At 42.8% G+C, this 22,060-nt stretch overlaps 1 protein-coding gene, 2 long non-coding RNA genes and 2 other non-coding genes across 5 annotated transcripts; 3 read left to right on the plus strand and 2 right to left on the minus strand.

The window, feature by feature from the left end:
- Positions 1–232: 232 nt before the first annotated feature.
- Positions 233–3,639, plus strand: LOC133493532 (uncharacterized). The gene is made up of 2 exons (XR_009793045.1): positions 233–784; positions 1,557–3,639. It is a non-coding gene; the product is annotated as an uncharacterized LOC133493532 (long non-coding RNA).
- Positions 3,640–6,156: 2,517 nt separating this feature from the next.
- On the minus strand, positions 6,157–10,715 carry LOC133493991 (gastrula zinc finger protein XlCGF57.1-like). The gene is made up of 3 exons (XM_061808006.1): positions 10,565–10,715; positions 8,463–8,705; positions 6,157–8,190 (listed from the first exon to the last, which is right to left on the minus strand). Exons 1-3 carry the CDS (start codon positions 10,713–10,715, stop codon positions 7,265–7,267), a joined length of 1,320 nt encoding a protein of 439 aa, XP_061663990.1. The 3' UTR covers positions 6,157–7,264.
- A 1,021-nt stretch (positions 10,716–11,736) lies between these two features.
- LOC133493526 (uncharacterized) lies at positions 11,737–20,240 on the plus strand. The gene is made up of 3 exons (XR_009793037.1): positions 11,737–12,357; positions 15,869–16,833; positions 19,598–20,240. It is a non-coding gene; the product is annotated as an uncharacterized LOC133493526 (long non-coding RNA).
- LOC133494016 (U5 spliceosomal RNA) lies at positions 13,648–13,761 on the plus strand. The gene has a single exon (XR_009793244.1). It is a non-coding gene; the product is annotated as a U5 spliceosomal RNA (small nuclear RNA).
- On the minus strand, positions 14,823–14,936 carry LOC133494014 (U5 spliceosomal RNA). Its single transcript, XR_009793242.1, has one exon. It is a non-coding gene; the product is annotated as a U5 spliceosomal RNA (small nuclear RNA).
- Positions 20,241–22,060: the final 1,820 nt, after the last annotated feature.

Consider the following 22,060-nt stretch of genomic DNA (forward strand, 5'->3'; position numbering starts at 1 on the left):
AGAAAGCAAACAAGGAAGGGAAGACGAGACAAACTAGAAAAATGCTGCAGTGAAAACTAACATGTTGTTTGCAAAAAAAAATACATGAAACTATTTCAGAAAAAATCATTTCTTTTCTCTCATTCAGAAAGAAACAAGTTTAAGTTAAAGCGAAAAACAGAACCATTGCTCTGTATTTTTGACCCCAAGTATTTGAAGTCGTCCACCTTCGCTATCCTCTTTTCCTCCGCTCCTCTCATTTACGCTCATATGTTCAGTTTTACTTCGGCTAATCTTCATTCCTCTCCTTTCCAGTGCGTACCTCCTCTTCCCATCAACTCCATGATAAAATAATTTAAACACTGCATCTAAACTTCGAGCCTTACTCCCATTCCAGTTGCTCTCTTGGATGCACAATATATCAACCTTTCTCCTAATCATGTCAACTAACTCCTGAGCTTTTCCTGTCATCGTCCCAACATTCAAAGTCCCTACAGACAGCTGTAGGTCTTGTGCATTCCCCTTTTTCTTCTTCTGACTAAGCCCCTTTCCTCCTCTTTTTTCTTCTTTTCTTCGACCTACATTATCTGAATTTCTACCTATGCCTTGTAGATTAACATTTCTATGTGCGGGTGTCGGAAGCCCGGGCCATGACCTAACTGTTGTAGAATTCGCATGATGAACGCTCATATATGTTTGGCACAGTTTTACGGCCGATGCCCTTCCTGACGCAACCCTCTGCATTTATCCGGGCTTGGGACAGGCCGACAGGTAGCACAATATTGTGCTGCCCAACGGGCTGCAGGTAATAAAAAAGAGGAAATCAGATAAACAAAGTCAGCCTACCTACTCTATGTAAAAGTTAAGGTCAAATGAAAGCAATCACAATAAACACAGAGAGCACATTAGGTACACAAATCACATACTACCTGTGTTAAAAATATAAAGGATATGGCGATTTAAAGGATAGGTGGATGGAGGGGATTCAAACCACAATGGCCCTCACTAGTAGTTGAGGGACATTGTGGTTGAGTCGAGAATTGATGTTTGGTCCTTGTTGTGTACTCGACGCAGGCAATACGTTAGCGCGGTAGGCTAACTTGGGCTGAGCAGCTTTGATGTGAACGATACGAGATAAGATTTGTTAAATTTATTAAGTCCTCACAGCCCTCGTCGTATAAGTTATGAAGTTACTCACGTTCGACGTTTCTTCAACATCCACGAATTGATCACAAACGCGTCTTGTTGTTGACAAGCTCAGGTAAGGAATACGAGGCTGATGAGCAAGTTTATGTTGGGGTTTCCACTCGCCCAACCTCTTTCAACCGTTTAACTGGAAAATGAGGTTTAAATGGTGTTTTAGTCCTTTAAAGTGGTGATAGGAGAATTGTGTCGATGTTTGAAACCGTTCCAGGCTCATTTGGTGACTCAAATCCAGACCGAACTCAACGGTCAGATGCAAGTGCATTAAAAACAAAAACAAAAACATAAAATATTAGTGGCAAAAAGCTGCCTGGACACTCAGTTTGCTTTTTCTTTCCTTTCTCTCGGTTTCCTGGTCCTCTTGCACTTGAGAGAGTCTGGCTGCAGGCCTCACCTCGCATCTCAAGTCCCATCCTGCAGACCCCCAACTGCCATCGTCAGGCAGGGAACAAAGTAGGACCATTTGAAAATTGTGTCCATTTCTGTTTCAGCGTTTAAGGAACTCAGATGAATATTTTCTAGATAATCATTAATTTCCGGTTTCAGCATTAAAGCATTTCATATACAGCACTGCACACTTCATTAACAGACTCCTTTCATTCCTGGTTGAAGTGTTTTATTCTTTTATTAATAAATTAGTGACTACTTAAAATGGGTAGAAGTGAAGATGATGATGACTCTTCAATCAATCTACCATTGATGTTTTCATGGAATGGAAGGAAACCAGAGGTCCCAGCCACCATCACATTTTCCTTGTCACAGGTGACTCCCAGCCAAGATGGCGCCGCAAGTAGACCGGAAAGCGCTGCGGCGCACCACAGCAGAACTGCAAACAAGTTAGTTGTCATGATGAGAATGAAGAACTGAAAACAGCACACATTGCACAAGACCCATCCGGACTTTACCCAGACTGAGGACCAATCACAGTGGAGGACAAATGCACAACACCTGTGTCCTAATTAGTGATGGTTGCCATTTCATCAATCACCTTCATTCACCTCAGCTGAGCACTTTTGGAAAGAAAACATTAACTGGAGTATCAGTTTTAAAAATACAGGATGTCCCAAAAAAAAATGTATACACACTTTGAATAATGATATTTGGAAATTCTTTTACATGTTAAAAATGATTTGAATTATATAGACGTCAGGTTTACAATTATTTAAAGTGTGCATAAATTTTTTTGGACACCTTATACTGTAGATACTGTCTACGTTTTTGGAGGAAAATATGAACATCCATCCATCCCTTTTCTTTGCCACTTGTCCTCACGAGGGTCACGGGAGTGCTGGAGTCCATCCCAGCTGTTATCGGGCAGGAGGCAGGGTACACCCTGAACTGGTTGCCAGCCAATCACAGGGCACATAGAGACAAAGAGCCACACTCCCAATCACAGCTAAGGGGAATTTAGCATCCAATTAATGTTGCATGTTTTAGGGATGTGGGAGGAAACCGGAGTGCCCGGAAAAAAAAACCCCACACAGGCAAGGGGAGAACATGGAAACTCCACACAAGCGGGTCCAAGATTGAACCCGGGACCTCGGAACTGTGAGGTCAACGCTTTACAGCTGCTCCACCGTGCCGCCATCTTTTAAGCAATATGAGTGAATCACAACCAACCTTATCACTGAGTCAAGGAAACCGTGAAAATTTTATTGCATTTGGTTCCATCCATTGAAAAAAAAGTGGAATGAAGTTACTTTTTATTCCAAAATGCTGAGGTCCAGGGTATACTCTTCAAAATAAGAGTGTAGAAAATTTTTGAGGGAGGGGGGAACAAAATGGCATTTCCAATCATAAAGCAAGAAGATTTTCATTTTTTGTTTTGAGGTACAAGTGAATTACTTTTCACAGTAATCCTTGAATAAGAAATGGTGAGTTGACCAAGTCGAGAATCAGAAAGCCAAGTTGAATAAACAGTAAACTGCCATCAATCGTGTTCTTTCATCAAGTAGGAAAGAACCCTGAGTCACCACAGTTATCTGCCTCGTCCAAGACGGTCCAGACGGAGTCTGCGTATCAACAGGAAGTGGAGCGACTGGAGCTGAGCATGTTTTCCCAGTTCCAATCCATTTGGATTCTTTTTGGGGTCTTGGGCAAAGTTTGCATTGTTTAAACGGTGTCTCAATTATGGACTCTGATCCTACAGTATAGACTAAAATGAACATTAGACCTGGTTCTCAAGCAGTGTCAATCTCAAACCTATGAACCAAAAGGCAGCGTGTGTGGGAAAAAAAACTCATTTATGTTTCAACTAAGTTAAATAGCATTGAAATTAATTGTGACTGTTAGATCACATTAACTTCCTGTTTTAAGCTGGTAGACTTGAAGTAGAATCCGCTTGTTCACGGTTGCATAGTTGGTTGTTGACGGCGCCTTGTCATCGAGTAATGTACAATTTATGAGCAAACAAATTTAAAGTTGATACTCTGAATACAAGTAAATAAGCAAATTCAATCCCTTATGGTGGGTATAATTATAAATTGTGATGTCTCATTTAGGCACGGTGATTCAGCTGGTAAAGTGTCGGCCTCACAGTTCTGAGGACCCGGGTTCGATCCCGGCCCCGCCTGTGTGGAATTTGCATGTTCTCCCCGAGCCTGAGTGGGTTTCCTTTGGGCACTCCGGTTTCCTCCCACATCCCAAAAACATGCAACATTAATTGGACACTCTAAATTGCCCCTAGGTGTGATTGTAAGTGCGACTGTTTGTCTCTATGTGCCCTGCGATTGCCTGGAAACCGGTTCAGGGTGTACCCCGCCTCCTTCCCGTTGACAGCTGGGATAGGCTCCAGCACTCCCCGCGACCCTCGTGAGGGTAAGTGGCGAATAAAGTGGATGGATGGATGTCTCATTTAGGAATTGTACATACAACTGCGATTGATTTGTATATCAGACTATTGACATAAATCATTCAGAAGCAAATATTTAAAATATATACGCCAAGCTTAAATAATATATTTGCCATGCTTCAAGTTTTCAGCTATAATAAACAATTGGGACTTGTATTATTTTTCTGCTTGCAACTTTGGTCGAGTATTGGCTGCAGTTGGATGGAACTCTTCCCCTCCCTCACTCTGCAGGACTTTGCCAGGCCAATACAAAATTAAAGAAGTAATCAAAGTTAAAGATTTAAATCATTTTTATTTTCGCTAAACTCCATTACATGTATGATGAATCCAAATTGAGCATAACTTTTTTTTCAGGCTGTAGACTGGGGGATCCTTCATGAACCTGTCACTCTTGCACAGTACACACGCATCACTGGCCAGCCTGGATCGCCAGCAGGACTCGGACTCTCTCCAAGTGGTGTTCTTGGAGCGTCACTGGATGGAATCGTTGAGGTCAAGTGGGCCTGGTCAGCCAGAGATGAAACACCCACCCCAGCAAGCGGCTGAGAGGAAAGACTTCGATAAGGTTACTGGCTCATTGAAGCTAAAAAGGCATCAAATCCAGTGTCCTCTGTTCCAAGTGTGACTTTGTGGTGTGGACACTTAAAGGCACAGAAATCATTCCCGTGACGAGGGATCCATCCTGGGCTCATACAAAAATCGCTAATATATTTTACAGATCTTTCACTACAGATGAATTTGTTGACATGACATAAAAAGAAATCTTTGAACCCAGAAAATTTGCATAATTTTTTGTCCCCCATGAAATCATCACTAATACAAGTATGTGAAGTATTTCTGGATTCACAGTAGATCGTCATCAACAAAAAATACAACTCACCGTTGACATGAATCCACCCACCCATCATTCCATGCATGAATAAGGCCAGGCACCAACATTGAATCCTCGCACATGTGCCAAGGATGTCATGAATTTAAGTTTGTGAACAGTATAACAGGACCATCTTACTAACTACTAAAAACAAAAAGGGATCTTTGCATCTGAAAAGACATCAAATATTCTCTCAGATACAGTCATTCACACAACACACATCCCAAATTGATATTAATTGACATGGTTGTAAATTAGAGAACCAGTCATTTCTTGTTATAAATTTAATACTGACACCATCTTGCTTTTACCACAGCCAACTTTCGAGACCAGGTGGAAACAGGCTTTGTTTTGTCGCTTAGTTGTCAGGGAGCTGTTTTATTTCAGCTGGTGGTCACGTTAATTTTGAGTTGAGCGGAAGTCTTCAGCCGACAGGGTAAAGTGTTGGCCTCACGGTTCTGAGGTCCAGGGTTCCATCCTGACCCCGCCTGTGTGGAGTTTGCATGTTCTCCCCGTGCCTGCGTGGGCACTCCGGTTTCCTCCCACATTCCAGAAATATCCAACATTAATTGGAAACTCTAAATTGCCCCTCGGTGTGATTTTGAGTGCAGCTGTTTGCCTCAATGTGCCCTGCGATTGGCTGGCAACCACTTCAGGGTGTACCCCGCCTCCTGCCCGTTGACAGCTGGGATAGGCCCGATCGTCGTGAGGATAAGTGGTGAAGAAAATGAATGGATGGATGAGTGGATTCCAAGAGCTTGTACCACATTTCCGCCCAAAACCCAAAACTCGTCGGAAACTTTTCAGTGCATGTTGGACACATACTGACAAAAGATTTCAAAAGTAATCACATTCATCATGAAAAGAGAAGTAGATACTAAGGTTTGAGGAAGCCTCTGTAAAACTTCAGAGCAATTCAAGCTTGTTTCCCAAGTAAAACTGGAAGAGTTTGAAATGACACAAGTATAAAAGTAAAAGTCACACGAGGGGAATCTGTTAAGTGCAGCACATTTGAAAGGAGTTCTTTTGTCAATCCATCAATCGGAAAACCTGTTCCAGGTCCGGCCGAGGTGGTCCAAGGGTTGGTTGGTCTTTCTGGCAATCAACCTCCTTGCTGCTGGACTTCGGTCTGAGTTCTCTGCCATGGATGTCTTCAGGCCGAGGCTGCACATCTGTTTGCAAGGACTGCTGGACAGTTGTTGCAGTACAGGATAAAAATAATTCTGTGTATTGTTAACATACACAACATACAGTAATTATTGTCAAGATTTATTTTAGCACATAAAAAATGTAACAAAGTACAAAGTGACGTGTGGGACTTATCATCACCAATAGGTGAGCATACAAATACTTCTAATGGCAAAAGATATTAAATGTTGATTATTGTTGAGGTCATTGACAGTAAAAGATTCTTCGTTAGCTAATCATCCTCAAGAAGGATTTCAAGGACTTTATCATGCTCGGGAAATAGAAGAATTGTCACAAATGAACACTTTTCATATTATTATTCAATATAATAATGAATAAATATTCGTTGTTGCCCAGTGACCCAGCTGAGCAGTTTTCACACTTTGGCCTTGTCGCTTGGGCCATTTCTTGCTTTGTGTTGCCAGTATTTTGGTTTTGGAGGGTTTTGAACGGATTAAAGGTCAGTGTCCAAGTATTATATAGTATATACGTCCTTTATCGCCGATCCACAGCAGGAGGAAACTGCACTTTTCCTCTTAAGCTCTATGTTTCCTGTGAACGTGTTCGGCATGTTGCTTCAATCTCCGCCACGCATCCGATAAATTGGATGAGTTGGAACATAGAACGCCTCCTGGTTGTCGTTTTTTTTTTCACAGTCTGTTTTTTTTCGTGAGTCCATAGTTATACTTCCGTAGCGTTGCTGTCGTGTTATTGAATAACATAGACGTGAATTCAACTGTACTTTTACACGTGGGTGATATTTATTTGGCTTTTGCACCCGCCACCTTCTCGAGCTCACTTCCTTATCGTCCTGACTTGTCACGCCCTACTGAGGTCAACACAATCACAATCACACCACATTTGCGATATACGAGAAGTACTATACTGTAGCTCATTCGAACAATAACGACACGATACTTGTTCTCAAGTTTCACATGTGGCTTCTTTCTTTATTCCTCACACCAGCACAAGTACCTCAATCACCTCTGGTTCCAGTGTTTGTTTGTCAAAGGACTTTCAAGACAAAAGATCAAACGATAACCGTTGCTAAAACATTATAGTTTACACTTATTGCTTCCTAGCCATGATATGTAGACACGATCTTGCCATCCAAATTGGCGGTGGTCGGCGTGACGTCAATGAAATGTATCTATTTCTTTCAATTTATACTTTTACAGCTTCGTGATGATGGCTTTTCCTTTCTCAGCCTGACACTTAGAAGAAAATCTTTGATCACAAAGAGAGCACGAAGAAGGTTTGTCACCAGTGTGGGTTCTGGTGTGTATTTTTAAGGTTCCCTTCCGAGTGAATCTTTGACCACAAATGCCGCAGGAAAAAGGTTTCTCACCAGTGTGCATTCTTGTGTGTATTTTTAGAGATCCCTTTTGAGTGAATCTCTGACCACAAACAGAGCAGAAAAAAGGTTTCTCTCCGGTGCGTGTTCTTGTGTGTATTTTTAACCTTGCCTTCACAGCGAATCTTTGACCACAAATGGAGCAGGAAAAAGGTTTCTCACCAGAGTGCATTCTTGTGTGTAGTTCTAAGTTTCCCTTCTGAGAGAAACCTTGACCACAAACAGAGCAGGAAAAAGGCTTCTCACCAGTGTGTGTTCTTGTGTGTAGTCCTAACTTTCCCTTCTGAGAGAAACTTTGACAACAAACAGAGCAGGAAAAAGGCTTCTCACCGGTGTGTGTCCTTGTGTGTCTTTTTAAACTTCTATTCTGAGTGAAGCTTTGACCACAAATTGAGCATGTAAAAGGTTGCTCACCAGTGTGTGTTCTTGTGTGTATTTTTAATTTACCCTTCTCAGTGAATCTTTCATCACAAACTGGATATGAAAAAGGTTTCTCACCAGTGTGGGTTCTTGTATGTATTTTTAAGCTTTTCTTGACAGAGAATCTTTGGCCACAAACTGCGCAGCAAAAAAGTTTCTCACCAGTGTGTGTTCTTGTGTGTTTTTTTAACTGTCCCTTCTCAGTGAATTGTTTATCACAAACTGCGATGGAAAAAGGTTTCTCACCAGTGTGTGTCCTTGTGTGTATTTTAACTGCTCTTTCCGAGTGAATCTTTGACCACAAATTGCACAGGCAAACGGTTTCTCACCAGTGTGTGTCCTTGTGTGTCTTTTTAAGCGTTCCTTCTGAGTGAATCTTTGACCACAAATTTCACAGGAAAAAGGTTTCTCACCAGTGTGTGTCCTTGTGTGTGTTTTTAAGCGTTCCTTCCGAGTGAATCTTTGACCACACACTGAGCATGCAAAAGGCTTCTCACCTGTGTGTATTTTCATGTGATTTTTTTAAATTCTTCATAGAAGCAAAGCTTTTCCTACACTGAGAACATTTCCAGCATTCAGTATGAAAGTCATATCACCTTCCGACTGTTCATGATCATCATCATCATGACCGTCTGTTTGTGATCTTTCACAAAGGTCTCCATCACTTGAGCTGTTCTTACTTGGAAGCTCTGCCCCTTGTCTCTCCTCACTTTGCCCTTCATATTTACTCTTCAAATGGACACCAGTTGATGGAACATGGATGATTTCTTCCTGCGCTTCCTCTTTGATGTGACGGGACACAGACTGCTGCAGCTCTGGATGAAGATTTTCACTGACATCTGCAAGACAAATGACAAACACAAAGGCCTCAAATGTAATTTATTTGCAATATTTAACTTCAAATGTAACTGCACACTGTAGTAGTAGAAATGGGCTGTTATTATTACTAAGTAACTCACAATTGACCCCTCTGTACAGGGCACTTAACCACGCCTCCTGAAGTGACATCACGCCACGTGCGCTGACGTAAGACAAACAGTAAAAATGGCAAATACAATACAATACATTCTGAACTGACGCCATGCTTCTGATTTCATTCAAATCAACGATATATTATAGATTCTAAATACAATACATTCTGAACTGAGAGAGACGCCATGCTTCTAATTTAATTTTATTTATTTATTTACTTATCTAATTTAATCATTCACACGTAGCAATGTTATGCTAGCGCAGAACGTCTCATTCATTTATACAAGACGTGGATTAAATATCAAATTTAGCGCATATCTTCGTGCAAACACAGTCTGGTTAAGCTTCGGCCGCGAGCCAGCAAGAAAGCGACACGTTTGTGCAGTCCGATCATTGCTAAATATCGCTCAACAAAGAATAAGTGTGGCAATCGTTCACACGTAGCAGTGTTATGCCAGTGGAGAACGGCTCATTCATTTATACGAGACGTGTATTAAAAATCAAATTTAGGGCATATCTTCGTGCAAACACCGTCTGGTTAAGCTTCTGGCCGCGAGCCAGCAAGAAAACAATACGTTTGTGCAGTCCGATCATCGCTAAATATCGCTCAAAACAAAAATAAGTGTGTCAATCGTTCGCACGTAGCAATGTTATGCGAGCGCAGAACGTCTCATTCATTTATACAAGACGTGGATTAAATATCAAATTTAGCGCATATCTTCGTGCAAACACAGTCTGGTTAAGCTTCGGCCGCGAGCCAGCAAGAAAGCGACACGTTTGTGCAGTCCGATCATTGCTAAATATCGCTCAACAAAGAATAAGTGTGGCAATCGTTCACACGTAGCAGTGTTATGCCAGTGGAGAACGGCTCATTCATTTATACGAGACGTGTATTAAAAATCAAATTTAGGGCATATCTTCGTGCAAACACCGTCTGGTTAAGCTTCTGGCCGCGAGCCAGCAAGAAAACAATACGTTTGTGCAGTCCGATCATCGCTAAATATCGCTCAACAAAGAATAAGTGTGTCAATCGTTCGCACGTAGCAATGTTATGCTAGCGCAGAACGTCTCATTCATTTATACGAGACGTGTATTAAAAATCAAATTTAGGGCATATCTTCGTACAAACACAGTCTGGTTAAGCTTCTGGCCGTGAGCCAGCAAGAAATCAATACGTTTGTGCAGTCCGAACATCGCTAAATATCACTCAACAAAGAATAAGTGTGTCAATAGTTCACACGCAGCAGTGTTATGCTAGCGAAGAACTTCGAATTCATTTATACGAGACATGTATTGAAAATCAAATATAGGGCATACCTTCGTGCAAACATATGTGTTCCGGTTGATATTAGATGGATTTAGTTAATGATGCGGTCTTCCACAAAGTTTGATCCATCGAAGGCATTTTACGTACTGGGTCTTCGGTTTTGGAAAGGGTACGAATCGAACTCCACCAACTAGCCTTTCAGGATACCTGTCGTCACTATTACAAAGTCCGTGACTACACTTCTTAACCATATTTTTTGTTAAATAACCCAAATACGCGATAAAACGCTAACTAAACCTATACTGGACCATTCAATGTTGTCAGAGAAAATGGCGGGAGCAAAAACGGGCTTTGGTCTATGCAGATCTCTGGCCTCTGATTGGTCAGTGATGCGGATTGCGCAATATCCACGGAGGCGTCAATTGAGGAACAAAGTTGAACAGCACTTGGAACCCTCACCACGAGACCACCAGGGACTAATCCAGACTGTCCTGAAACGGGTCAGTCGTGGCTCAGCATCCGTTCTTGATGCAGCCACAAGCTTTCGACCAATGACGAAGAATAGAATAAAAACTGGACTGCGCACTGCCTCCAACATTGGTTCCGCCATGTTCAACAGGCTCTGACTTTCGGTCAGGGCAAAAAAAGCATGGTAAAAATTACATACATTGTTTTGGAAAACTATGCGATAAGTCAATATACTTGGGATGTTTTGGATCTATAGAGCCATTAATATAACCTGAACATTTGCAGCATGCCGAGGAAGATTTCAAAGATACAGTGACACATATTGTTGTGATATATTTTCCACATGGTGAAAAATTACTACTTTGCGACCGCCTGCACAGTTTTGACAGCTGACAGCGCAACAAGAATTAACCATATGGACACACACAAAAAAAGCTAAATCTAACTTATTCCACTTAGATTCGCTATCATGTTTCACAATGTACAAATGTAAGGATTTAAAAAAATGTCAACTTCCACGTGAAATAGTAGACAAAGAATTGTCTTGCCCTGACCGGAAAATGAAGCCAAATTACCACGTGAAAGGGGTTTGTGCGTCGTCCAGTTTTTATTCTACGTCATTGCTTTAGACTTTCAACTTTCGTGGCAGTTTCGACCAAGATGTGATCGCATCCTGGTTTGTACCCAGCGTTGTTTCAGGCGCAACGCTCGTTGAAGTCTGGCTCCACCTGTAAAATTTCACAAAATCATTCGTTGTTACCGATCCGCCCTTCTATGACATAGACTATGCTTTATTGTCACATGGAGCGCAACTGGTACGGAAGGCTGCACAATCCAGGCAGAGATAACTGCGTTGATTGGCTCCGAATTCATGTGGCTTATCCCTACAGCCTTTGCGGCAAAACCGCTTGCCAAACTCGATGAAGAACGAGAAGCTTGAGCGTCTTTCCACCTTTAAATTGTCCTTTTGCTTTTAAATAAAAGACCATTGGACTTCATTAACTGGAGTTGATGGATTATCAGTTGAACTATTATGAAATAGTGGCACTTTTGAGTTGAATACCGTTTGTCAAAAGTGTATGCGGGGCATTCAAATATCCCGTTTCAGCCCATAATAATTTTATAATTTGAAAACAATGCTCAAAATGCTGCACTATGACAATTTAGTCTTCATAGAGTTTTACTGCCGTGGGTTTTCTGAGCCGTTAAACGACCCCGGACAACATCTGAGAAAGCTGCAAGAAGAAAACCCACGCCTACAATGGGAGAACATGCAAACTCCACTCAGGAAGGACAGAGCTGAGATTCAAACCCAGAACTCGGAAGCAGTTGTAATTTAACATGAGCATGTTTAGTCAAATGAAGGGACAATCTGACCAGCACGTGATTTCTCACAAGCTCTTGCAAAAGTTCCAAGACACAGGTGTCCAATCCTAAGGCTCGGGGCCCAGATCTGCCCCACCACATGATTTTCTGTGGCCCGCGAAGGCAAATCGTGTGAGTCAACTTCCATGATGCGTGTTCAAACCTGGACCAAAATTTAAAATTGTCAAATTATAAAGGAGATATTGAGATGTGGGAAACATCTTTGTGTTACCAAACGTGAACAGAAGTTGAAAACCCCATTACCCCTGATTTCCGATTCCAAAACTTGTTCATAAATTTTATGTGTAAATAAGAAGAGATTTTTATGATTTCGCAGTCAACGGTTGTCTGAGGGGAAACTGGAGCGACAATGTGGCCCTGCTCGAAGAGCTTTTCTTCGGGCACATTCAGTCTCAATTGTGAGTGAGTAGACATTTCACACAGTTTCTTTTTGCAAAATGTATTTTTATTTTACTTGAACCTTTGCACTCCCTCAATCCTCATTTATGAAATTACCTTTTTTCTGAGCATAGAAAAACAACGATTACTTTTCTTAACACGAAAATACGTCTTATAGCACGACGCCCAAAGTTTTGTACGATACCGTTAAACATTTATAAGCTGATAATAAACGAAGGTACGTGGAAATACTCGAGACGCTTGGCATAGAGGACTCGTATTTAATGCCGAAGTCGATGTTTTCGCCGATAAGAAGTTGGACTGTTAATTCACTTCTGCTTGTTTTGGACAACTGGATATAATTTGAGATTGAGAAGAATAATTCCTACCTGAAATGAAGCGATCGCTACACAGGTGTGTGTGTATTTTGGTTGTGCACTATCCATCATGTTTAATTGCTGAAATCCATCAATCTTTTCTGGTCTTTTCAGCTGGTATTCCATAGAATGATCTCCTTAAATGATCTCTGTCTCGTCTATTGTGACAACCAACAAGACAACATGTCTCGGGCAATTTGAAAAATCTGCTCTGGTGCAACGGCTCCCGCCGTGCAGAGCAGCCGGGTTTGACCGGCAATATGGCGCCATGCGAACACTGACGTCACGTGCACGAGCTCGATTCATGTCTCCCGATGCTGCAATGGATTGTGGGTCTCCATTTACTGCCTGAAATGTTCATATTTCGTCATGTATTTACAAAGAGTATCTTTTACTCTCGCGTCCGTTCATGCTCGCCCGTCGTGATTGTGGTTGTTCACGTCCTCATGATGACACCGTCGCTTGACACAGCGTGCGCGCGTATGGGTCGCGTCTTATTCAGATTATCGAAAAGCTTTCTTCGCCATTTAGAATTTCAAAAATCATTCAAGTGCCCCCTCGTTATTAACAATCCGCCCTTCTACAACATAAACTATGCGGTATTGTCACATCAAACCCAACTGGCACGGAGAGACTGCACAATGCAGGCAGATAAAACTGCGTTGATTGGCTCAGAGTTCATGCGGCTTATCCCTACAATCCTTTGCGGCAAAACCGCTTGACAAACTCAATAAAGAACGAGAAGCCTGAGCCTCTTTCCTCCTTTAGATTGTCCTTTTGCATTTAAAGAAGAGATCACTGGACTACATTAACTGTAGTTGATGGATTATCAGTTGAACTATTATGAAAAAGTGGCACTTTTGAGTTGAATACCGTTTGTCAAACGTGTATGCAGGGCAGTCAAATAAACCGCTTCATGCTGTCAATTGCAGTGAACTCTTGTTTCTCTTCAAATCGCATAAATCTTTCACCTTTTACTAAAGTTTTCTGTGGGGAGGAACAAGAAGAGTCTATATCAATTTTTTGATGCTCTGCGAAAGCGGAGCTCTTCTAATTCTGTGAAATGTTTAATCTTGATATGCATATTTCTAGGGAACTGTAGCCAGTTGCACTTTTAGAAAGCTGCATTTGGAGTATGATGAAAATATTGTTGTATGATGACACTAGTCTTTGTAAATTCAAAACACACAAACAATCAATCGTACCATGACAATTTAGTCCAATGTCCTTCTATTTTCTGAACCGTTTGTCCTGTCGGTACACCCTGAACTGCATGATTTAATAATAATATCGGAGGAAGTTGGAATATGCAAAGAAAACCCACGCGTGCAAGGGGAGAACATGCAAACTCCACTCAGGACGGTCAGAGTTGAGATTCAAACCCAGAACTATGGAGCAGTTGTAATTTAACATGAGCATGTTTAATCGAATTATGGCAGTTGTTGTCCATTGTAATTCATCCCACATGACATTGCGCAGTCAGTAAAAATGCTGATTCAGTAGCTTCATAAATATAAAAATGGACCTGTTAGCACAATGACATCTTTTAACGTGAAGAAAATCCATAAAAAGCAGTTTAAGGTATTCCTTGATTTCAGTTGCTATCTAAATGAGTTCTACATAAGGAGAACCGTTCATGCGAACGTCCATTCATCTTCTTTGCTGCTTATCCTCACGAGGGTCACGGGGAGAGCTGTCAATGGACAGGAGGCAAGTGGCAATTCAGAGTCTCAATTTAATCTTGCATGTTTTTGTGATGTGGAAGGAAACTGGAGTTCGGGGTGTTCCCCACCACTTGACTAAGGATGGCTGGGATAGGCTCCAGTTCTCCCGTGACCCTTGTGAGGATATTCGGCTCTTTGAAGGCTAAATAGTCATCGTACGGGATGTTGAGTACTAAAAATATTTCATTTTTCTCTAAGACATTCCAAGACTGTAAGTGGATCCGTTTACTCACACATGTGAATAATAAATTCAATGCACGCGCTCGCTGTGTGAGTAATAAATGCACGCGCTTGTAGAACCAAACATTCACCAATATAACTTAATATATTTCTTAAAATAGTAGCTTCTGTGATGGTGGCAATTAATTTTCACAGAATTAGAAGAGCTCCACTCACGCAGAGCATCAAAAAATTGTAATAGACTCTTGTTGTTCCTCCCCACGGAAATCTTTAGTAAAAGGCGAAAGATTTATGCGATTTGAAGAGAAACAGGAGTTCACTGCAATTGACGGCCTGAAGCGGGTTATTTGACTGCCCCGCATACACTTTTGACAAACGGTATTCAACTCAAAAGTGCCAATAGTTCAGAATAATTCAACTGATAATCCATCAACTACAGTTAATGAAGTCCAATAGTCTCTTCTTTAAAGGCAAAAGGGCAATCTAAAGGAGGAAAGAGACCCCCCCCCCCCCAAAAAGAACTTGAGCGAGCCAGGAGTTGAACCAAGAATCTTCTGATCTGGAGTCAGACACGTTATCCATTGCACCACTCGCCCTACAGACACCTCACACCTTCTGGAAGCCCATGTGGACAATTTTCTCTGTCCCACCGTCAAATCGCAGCATCAAAAAAGGCGACTGAGGGGCTTTATACCTGCAGTGACCCGGAATTGAACAAGGATTGCATGGCAACAACGCAGAGAACTAACCACTACGCAAGCACAGCTGTGGAAACTGCGGGGGTTGGAATCCAATTAATTTTGTCTACCTTATTCAGTTCCCGGGGTCACCCTGGCTTAATCAATATAAATCTGTCAGAAATTTAGTCTGTACGCTTGGAAGGAATACTTTTATTTCACGTAGTGCTTCAACGGCGTATTTCGGGAAGAGTTAACATTTCAGGGATATCAGGCCGAGGTAATATGCAAGGTTTCTTGGTAGACACGGTGAGATACGTCTTTCTTTACACTTGGCCTTTTTTGGCTTACCAAGTCGACTTAAAAATCCTTCATGTTACCAGAACTGAAAACATGTCAAGCTCACATGACCAGTTTTAATTCTACATGCTAAAGTTTAATGAGAAAAACCCAGCCATAATCCAACCTGTCAACCATCCCCTCCACTCGTTTCGGGAGTACCAAGATGGCGGCCGACTGGCTTCAACCAATCGCAAGGTATGTCTGAGCGATCTTGTCTTTTTTTTTTTTGAGGTCAGTGGGGAGAACCCGAGCAAAAACTGCAAACGAAGCCTTGAAGTCCCTTTGAATATCGGGTCTGGCCGGAGCAGGAACCGAAGTCACAGGGAAAAGGGTGCCCCACACGGTGAGTGAAGTGACCAGGCTTCGTCAGACACCCCAGGAGGAGAGCCCCTCGTGGGACACCACGGGAAAGTATTTGGTCTTCATCCAGTAGTGAAAGTTATACTCGCCTGACACGCGTGAGGTCCGTGTTTGAAACACGACTGTTCGATTTTTTTGTTTTTCATAAAGAGCCCGACGGGGAAAAAAGAAACCACTTGACAACTCCCCGTCGGGGAATCGAACCACGGTCTTCCGCGTGACAGGCGGAGATACTGTCCACTATACTAACGAGGAACTGTTTGTATTATGTTGTTTTAGTCCATAGCTTCTTATTATGTGAGCTGCTCTACTAATATTTGATTGGTTTTGAGGAACTGAGAAGTTTGGCCATTCAGTGTTTCCGTTGTCCTCAGTCTCATGCTTTTGACTGCTCGTGTTTCGGCTTGCCACTCATGACAAAACACGCAGCTCCCGTGTAACTCAAACAGAGACAAGCGTTCCCGTGGTGAACACGGAACGAGCAGTCATCAAGAACGCCTGCAGCCTCCTCACAAGGACCTGACAGCCCTCGCGAGGCTCCAGTCGGCGGCCCGTCACTTTAAATATCTCTGCCCAAAGGATCATGGGTAATGACACTCATTTCCCCTCTCACTCTGCTGTGGATGCTCGATCGTGCTTCAGCAAATCTTGTTGAATTTGGACAGAATGTTGTGAGCCCTCGACTTTTTTGGACTAAAACATCATTTGTGGAGTCTTCGTGTCCAGTTGGAGTCGTCTCGTTCATGTTGACCTTTCTGGTCTGAGTTTAGCTTAGCTTGCTAGCAAAGAGACGCATTTTGTGATTACTTTGCTGAAGAGGAAAGAGAAAGCATGAGGTAAAGTGTTTTTCTTCCAGTCACCTACGTGTTTAGCGGGCACCACAATGTCTAATATTGACCCAAATATAGTTGGGGGGAGAAAAACAGGCACACACGGACTTGAGACTACCCACTACTACTACTATCCCTAAAAGATGGCTGCTTTCTCTGCGGTCATTGTATGGCCGGTCTTGGAGAAGTGTGTTCACACGTGGCTGCCCTTCTTTTTGCAGTCAAGGTTTCAGTAAAATTACGGGATAACAAGACAGTTATTGAAGATTGGTCTTACTGGTTAGCGCCCTCTGGACTTAAAAATGTAAGCCGATTTTTTTTTTTCTCTCAAAGAATTCTCTGTCATACGTTTGTGTAGAATACATAATTTATTCATTCCTTGTTGCCTCAAGTATTTAATTGAAAACGTTATGTGCTACGAAATTATCTGAGCACACTTTATAGTGTCTCTTTGTTGGATAGGAAAGAAATCCTGCTCTGTTGATCCTCGACAACCTGAGGTTCCGTCTTTCTGTCGACAGTCGCTTAGTTTTACTTCCCCGGTTGACAACGACCTTTCGAATATCAAAACACGACCTCTATGTTTGCCAAGATTCGGGACGTTTCAGCACCAAACTACGCATCTGTGGCCCATAATATCGGATGAAAGGGGCTTGCTTGCTTTGTTGACAGACGCTTCCCTTGCTTCAGACACACAAAATGGCGGACAAGGGACTCCTGGGACTGTGGTGACGTCATCAGAAATCTATCCATTGAAAAATGTCAAGGAAGACCTTGTATAGGGGGTCGTCAGGGATTTTAACCCAGGACCTCACGCACCCTAAGCGAGAATCATACCTCTAGACCAACGAGCCACAAAGTTTCAGGGATGAGAATTGACCCCTCCGTAGAAATTGCGCAATCTGAGTCACTGACCAATCAGAGGCCAGAGATCTGCATAAACCACGCCCCCTTTTTGGACCACAGTTTTCTCAGACAACGCTGCATGGTCCAGTATAGCTTCTGTTGGCGTTTTATCGCGTATTCGGGTTCTTTATCAATAGATATGGTTAAGAGGTGTAGTCAAGGACTTTATAATAGTGACGACAGGTATCCTGAAAGGCTAGTGGGTGGAGTTCAATTCGTACCCTTTCCAAAACCGAAGACCCAGTACGAAAAATGTCTTTGATGGATCAAACTTTGTGGAAGACTGCATGATCAACTGAATCCATCAACCGGAACAGATAGGTTTGCACGAAGGTAAGTCAGGTTAACAAACGTGTCCCTTTGTTCGCGGCTAAGCTAAACCGGACTAGCAGTCCTAAAAGCCTTTGACGTGCACAGAGACACCAAGACTGAAGGAAGGATGTTTGAGGACGCTAAAGTAGTGATTGTCGTACTCGGTCGGGACTTACGTAGGTTCGTCACTAATTCAAGAATAATTATTGAGGCGAGCGCGTGACGTTACACAAAGAAAACGAGAGAAACAACTCGTAAATCAAGCCTCGACTACTTTTCTTTCATACGGCGGTTCACAAACGGCTACACAGATACATATACAGATTCTGCACACAAGTGTGATATGTAACACGAAAATAGGAAACTGTCAACGACGAATTCGTCTTTGGGTTATAATATATTTTGTGGCTTCTCGGTCTTCCTCTGACTCCGGAAAGATCTCGCGCTAATATCAATGGTTTCTCCGTCGATATGCATGTAAATACCATTGAAATACCCCTCGGTGAAATACTTGAAGCCTTGTTGTATGCTTTTCAACAATATTTCACTGTTAGCTCAGAATGCGAGTGAGAAATCGGCCGGTAAATCGGACAGTTTCGCTCTATTTTCTTGCTGCGCCGATATTTTTGCTAATTGTTTGTCTGACGTCAGCGCACGTGGTGTGACGTGACTTCAGGAGGCGTGGTTAAGCTCCCTGTACGGAGGGGTCAATTTTCCGCCGATCGGCGGATTTCCAACTTTTTCAGACCAAAATGACCACTCTCGAGATAAGCGCAAATCCGTTGAGAAAATTCCAGGGGGTAGGGTATCGTGCACCTGCCTCTCGGTGGTGGCAAGTTCAGCTTCGACTAGCACGACTATCATATACCGTTCTAACTTGCTCGTATTGTAAATATTTGCATTTTGCGACATAAACATTAAAACTTATTTGCGACAGATTACTCGATTGGACAACAGAGTTATACAGTATAAGGATCCAGTCGTGTTAGTGGTTCATGGAGTTTCACCATTGCCATGTACATGTGTTCTCGGTTCTCAGAAATCGCCGTGTAACTTGTTAGTTAGCCAAGTAATGGCGCGTGGGACTTAGATAACGCGAACTGAGCGACGGTGTGTTCAAAGTTTTACGATGGCGAAAGTGTTAGGAAAAAAGGATGAAGATCGAGCGAGGGCCATTGACAAGGATGCTGGATTCAAAAAACTGTTTCAGACGGGCATGACTTGAAAAAAGTGTAACCGTGCAGATAGGACCGAAAACGGTATCAACATGTCTAAGCGAACACATACAAAAAGTGGACATTCCCGGCAAAGTGCTGTGCACTCTGTGTTCCGATAGGAGCAAAAAATATCCAGGAGGAAACTCAACACCCCCCCCACCCCCATCAATACACATTTTCAGTCTTTTTCCAAATTGGTCATTCTCATCCCTGAAGTTTGCCTGACCAGAAGCAGGTAAAATTTATGAAATTGGAAAAAGATGGAGAGAATATATTTTTGGTTTTAATATGGTGTCTGTGGAAGTAGAAATATTACATAAAATTAATCTCCTTAGTTGCATGCCTGATGGTTGGGGTCTGCATGATGGGACTTGAGATGTGAGGTGGGGAGCCTCAGAGGTGACGTTTGCAGCCAGACTCTCTCGAGTGCAAGAGTACCAAGAAAGAGTGAAAGAAAAGATGCAAACTAAGCATGTGGCGAGCTGTTTGCCAGGGAATTTCATTTTTAGTTATTGGTAGGTGTTTTAGATGATAGATTCTACTTGTTGGAACGGTGGCTCAGCTGGAAAAGCGTTGGCCTCACTGTTCTGAGGTACTCGGTTCAATCCCGGACCTCCCCGTGTGGCGTTTGCATGATCTCCCCATGCCTGCGTGGGTTTTCTCCGGGGATTCCGGTTTCCTCCCACATCCCAAAAACATGCAACATTAATTGGAGATTCTAAATTGCGCCTTGGTGTATTATGTAGGACTTGATGTTAATATCCTTCTGTTCAAGCCTATTTTGGCTCCGATGAGGCTCTGTGGGATGTTCAAATAAGTGATGGCACCCTTCGGGTTATTAAGTGGGTTTCCTTCCGTCATCAAGTGTTTCGCTGATAGGCCCACGCCACTCTCGAGAGGGTTCAGCAGTGAATTCCATCGTCCCAGGTTCACCTCCTCGGTGCCATCAATTTCTCTTGAAGGCCCAATTGGGGTCTTTACTCTTTATCCACAGCCACTGGCTGGCCTTTTCCACCGCCTTGGAGAGGTCTCTGACTGACTGCCGATGGGCCTTCCCTTGGATTCCCAACTCTCTGAGGAGCCTAGATCTTGAGGAGGCTCTAAACCCTCTGCAGTTAACTTCCACTGGGCGTACCTCTGCTCTCCAGCCTTGCTGCTGCAGTTCAGCCGCAAGTCCTGCATAACTCAGCTGCTTCCACTGATACGCCTCCTCGACTGCCCCCTCCCAGGGCACTGTGAGCTCGATGATGTAGATGAGCTTGAGAGAGGATTGTGAGTGTGACTGTTTGTCTCCATGTGCCCTGTGATTGGCCTGCAACCAGTTCAGGGTGTGCCCCACCTCCTGCCCATTGACAGCTGGGATAGGCTCTAGCACTGGCCGTGACCCTTGTGAGGATAAGTGGCTAAGAAAAAGGATGGATGGATAGATTTGACTATGATATAAGGTCAAAAACATCCTTCCCATCCATTTTCCAAGCCGCTAATGCACACAAGGGTGATGGGAGTGCTGATTGCCAGTCAGTCAAATAGCACATATTAACACCATCACAGAGAAAGAATTCAACCCATTCTGGCCACACCAACCACAGTGGAGTGGACCACAACACAATTCCTGACTTACAGTCACAAACAGTGAAATGTACACTGAACAAAATAAGTATTTGAACACCCTGCTACAGTATATTGCAAGTTCTCCCACTTAGAAATCATGGAGGGTTCTGAAATTTTGATAGTCTGTGCATGTCCACTGTGAGAGAGATAATCTAAAAAGAAACATCCAGAAATCACAACGTATGATTTTTTTTTAACGATTTGTGTGATACAGCTGCAAATAAGTATTTGAACACCTGAGAAAACCAATGTTAATCATTGGTACAGTAGCCTTTGTTTGGAATTACAGAGGTCAAATGTTTCCTATAGTTTTTCACCAGGTTTGCATACTGCAGGAGGGATTTTGGCCCACTCCTCCACACAGATCTTCTCGAGATCAGACAGGTTTCTGGGCTGTCGCTGAGAAACACGGAGTTTCAGTTCCCTCCAAAGGTTTTCTCTTGGGTTTAGGTCTGGAGACTGGCAAGGCCACACCAGAGCCTTGATATACTTCTTACAGAGCCACACCTTGGTTTTCCTGGCTGGTCATCCTCTACTTAATACAGTGCAATCATCCTGTCCCATGTTCAGAAAAACACACCCAAGGCACGATGCTACCACCCCCATGTAGTCACAGTAGGGATGTTGTTCTTGGGATGAAACTTATCGTTTGTCTTCCTCCAAACACAATTAGTGGAATTATGGTGAAAAAGTTCCATTTTGGTCTCATCTGACCACTAAACTTTCTCCCATGACTTCTCTGTATCATCCCAATGGTTATTGGCAAACTTAAGACGGGCCTTGACATGTGCTGGTTTAGGGAGGGGAACCTTCCGTGTCATGCATGATTTCAAACCTTGACGTCTTAGTGTATTACCAACCGTCACCTTGGAAACGGTGGTCCCAGCTAATTTCAGGTCATTGACCAAGTCCTGTTGTGTAGTCCTGGGCTGATTCCTCACCTTTCTAAGGATCATTGAGACCCCACGAGGTGATATCTTTCATGGAGCTCCACTCTGATTGAGACTGGCCGTCATGTTTAGCTTTTTCCATTTTCTGATTGCTCCAACAGTGGAACTTTTTTCACCAGGCTGCTTGGCATTTTCTCCGCAGCTCTTTCCAGCCGCGGGGAGTTGTACAATTTTGTCTCTGGTGTCTTTGGACAGCTCTCTGGTCTTGGGCATGTTACAAGTTTGAGTCTTACTGAT

Source organism: Syngnathoides biaculeatus, chromosome 20 (assembly GCF_019802595.1).
Source record: "Syngnathoides biaculeatus isolate LvHL_M chromosome 20, ASM1980259v1, whole genome shotgun sequence".
NCBI classification, from domain to species: domain Eukaryota; kingdom Metazoa; phylum Chordata; class Actinopteri; order Syngnathiformes; family Syngnathidae; genus Syngnathoides; species Syngnathoides biaculeatus.